General features: G+C 54.0%; 1 protein-coding gene across 1 annotated transcript; it reads right to left on the bottom strand.

Moving 5' to 3' along the window:
- Window positions 1–347: 347 nt before the first annotated feature.
- LOC119296958 (E3 ubiquitin-protein ligase RMA2-like) lies at window positions 348–1,400 on the bottom strand. The gene is made up of 2 exons (XM_037574948.1): window positions 1,276–1,400; window positions 348–1,194 (listed from the first exon to the last, which is right to left on the bottom strand). The coding sequence occupies exon 2, from the start codon at window positions 1,178–1,180 to the stop codon at window positions 494–496; it is 687 nt and encodes a 228-aa protein (XP_037430845.1). The 5' UTR covers window positions 1,181–1,194; window positions 1,276–1,400; the 3' UTR covers window positions 348–493.
- Window positions 1,401–2,986: the final 1,586 nt, after the last annotated feature.

Below are 2,986 nucleotides of genomic sequence, written 5' to 3'. Positions count from 1 at the left end.
GTGGGAGGGAGGGAGGGCTCAAAGATAACGACAACCCACAAAGAAAGTGTCGGAGCGGTGTCCTCATCTGCATCATGTGAAATGCCTCGAAAGAAAGAAACCGACGCATTTTCAACGGCATGAGATTGACTTGCGTTGAGGTGGCCCACCTCACCTTCGACGAGATTTAAGCTTTCAACCGAGAGCTGTTTGAAATCGCGAGTACTCCCTCCGTTCCTAAATACTTGTCTTTCTAGGCATTTCAACAAGTAACTACATACGGAGCAAAATGAGTGAACCTACACTCTAAAATATGTTTACATACATCCGTATGTAGTAGTCATTTGAAATGTATAGAAAGACAAATATTTAGGAACGGAGGGAGTAGATCACATGCGGTTTTCCGGCATGTACTCCTTTATAAACATGCTAATGTGTATATTTTTTCCTTTTAATGAAAATGCAACGCTCCTGCCAGTTCAAAAAAAAAAACTACATCGTTTTCTGCACAGCCTCAAAGAAGAAGGAAGCAGAGGAACGCCACCATGGCGAGGAACACCCACATCTGCCGCAACCTGCGCGCCACCCGCCTCTGCTGGCGCGCCATCCTCCAGCCCTCGCCGTCGCGGTACAACGACGGCGGTGGCGGCCTCCCAGTCCCACCGCCCCTCGTCGCCCATGGGAGTAGCACCGCCAGCGCGATGCCGCCGAGCAAGCGCTCCTCGTTGGAGCAGTCCAGGCCATTGATCCCAATATTCTCGTAGTAGTAGAAGTTGCCGCCGTCGTGCAAGTCCGGCCCCTGAAGGCGCTCCTCCGCGTTCGGCCCCGGCACCGGCGAACGACGCGGTACCTGGCAGACGCTGCCTCCTCTGCCTCCGGCCGGGATTAGGGTGGCGGCACGAGCGCGGCCGAAGAGCGGCATGAGGTGGTCCTCGGAGACGGCGGCCTTGCAGACGGGGCAGCGCGCCGAGGACGAGGCGCGGGACTTGGACCTGGAGGAGGTGGTGAGCCAGCGGAAGATGCAGGGCCAGCAGTAGAGGTGGCCGCACAGCGTCACCACCGGCTCCGATGCCGTCTCCAGGCAGATGCTGCAGTCCCAGCACGCCGCCGTCGCGCCGCCAGGCACTCCGACGGTGCCATCACCGATGCTATCCTGCAGCTTGTCGGCCGTCCGGCATTTCTCCTTGGTCAGCTCCGTCATTAGAAGATCACAACCTGAGTATCAGAAACAGACCGACCTTGTCAGAGAACGACGAAGGGAAGGCAAACCAATCTCCTTCAGATTTGCACACGTACAGATTCGCAGTTGAGGATCGACTTCGGTTCTTCTTCCTCTTGCGTGTATACGTGTGCTGGGGTCTGCTTTTCATATATAGCACGTCCTCCCTCCTTGCGAGTTCATGTGCATCTTTCTTGCTTGATGTGGCACTGTCACTGTCGTGGCATGTGTCCACCGAACGCTAGTTGTTGGATAATTGGATATGGACGATGATGAGAGTTGCAGCAGCAGCGGCAGCTAGGGTCCAAGTTATGGATATGCTGGATGATGTGGCAGCTGGAGTTTTCCTTCAAAAGAACCTCGAGCATATCTTTCCTCTCATCCATCCATGCAGCGCATGAATGGACGGACGATGCTCTTGTATGCACGCATGACGCCCGTGTTTGATTGCTTCTTTTGTTTGCTTGTACAAGAGCATCTACAGCTGTCCGCCTCTGCGCGCGTGCGGACGGCCTAATCACTGACTGATAAAAAAAATCAGACGGGCTCCTCGTACCGGCCTTGAACGACTGGGCTAACTGATATCCTCATATCTAGACTAAATCTGAACGGACAAGGGGAGGCCCAGGTGCGTCGGTCATGTCTAACTAGACAGGTGGATCCTATCTCAAATTGCATAAAAAAGGCCTAGTCCACCAAAACCACCGCCCTCCTCCCATGTATGTCCATCATTTCCCGCATCCGAGCAGTCGTCATCATCCACCCTTCTCCCCCATCTGCCACCTTAGATGTCGCCAACCCGTCCCCAACTGCCGCCATGGACGCAGCCTCGGCCTCGTCCGCGGGGCTCCCGTCCTTGGCTCCGGCCTGCAAGCCGGAGAACATTGCCCGAAGGGACCGGTGAAGGAGGCAACATGAGAGGGGAGCAACGGCATCGCAAGGAGTTCGTTGGTGGACCTCGAGTAGGAATTGTCCCCTCCGCCGCGCTCGCCCCCTGAACCCCGTCCATCCAGCCGCCAACATGGAAGGTCTCATTCGTCCCACCCGAGGCAGAGATCGATCCCACGGTCGATTGGGCCATTCCGGATGGTTTTTGGGCAACACAAACGCCGATGGACAAGGTTTGTCACTTGTTGCAGCTCCAATGGGCGCGGACAAGCACCGGCAGTGGCGGCGCCCGGACTGCCCACCTCATGTTCGACGAAATGACAAAACAAGACACGGTATTTTTTTTCCTCCTCTCCGGTCAATACCTTGCATTCTCTGTCGGACATGATCAATTAGTTGCATACACATTAGGTTCTTTGCAATCATGATAATTTTAGCAAAATATCATGTCGGACATGATCAATGAGAATCAAGAAACTACCCAAAAGGACTATGGATTGGGGGATCCAAATTGTCCGACCTTTGAAGTTAGTGGAACATCAAACCCCAACAAGAAAAGAAAGGCAAAGGCAGCCAAGGCAAGAAGTCCGGCATTCTCATCCATCCATGCAGTGCAAGAACGGACGCATGACACACGTGTTTGATTGCTTGTAAAAGCATCTACAGCTTGTCGCCTCAAATGGGCCTCCAACGTCCTGGTGGACGGCTCAATCACTGACCGGTAAAAAAACAACCCAAACAGGCTTCTCATACCAGCCTAAAATGACTGGGTTGACTGCCACCCTCATATTTAGCCCAAATCTAGGACAGATGAAGGAAGCTCCGGATGTGTCTGTCACGTCTGACGAGGAATCCTATTTGGCGTGCAGGTCGCCAGTAAGTGACCGTGTGCATACCCCC

This window comes from Triticum dicoccoides, chromosome 5A (genome assembly GCF_002162155.2).
Source record: "Triticum dicoccoides isolate Atlit2015 ecotype Zavitan chromosome 5A, WEW_v2.0, whole genome shotgun sequence".
Taxonomy (NCBI): Eukaryota; Viridiplantae; Streptophyta; class Magnoliopsida; order Poales; family Poaceae; genus Triticum; species Triticum dicoccoides.
The sequence above is the reverse complement of the archived record's forward strand: the minus strand, read 5'-3'. Positions and strand labels throughout refer to the sequence as shown.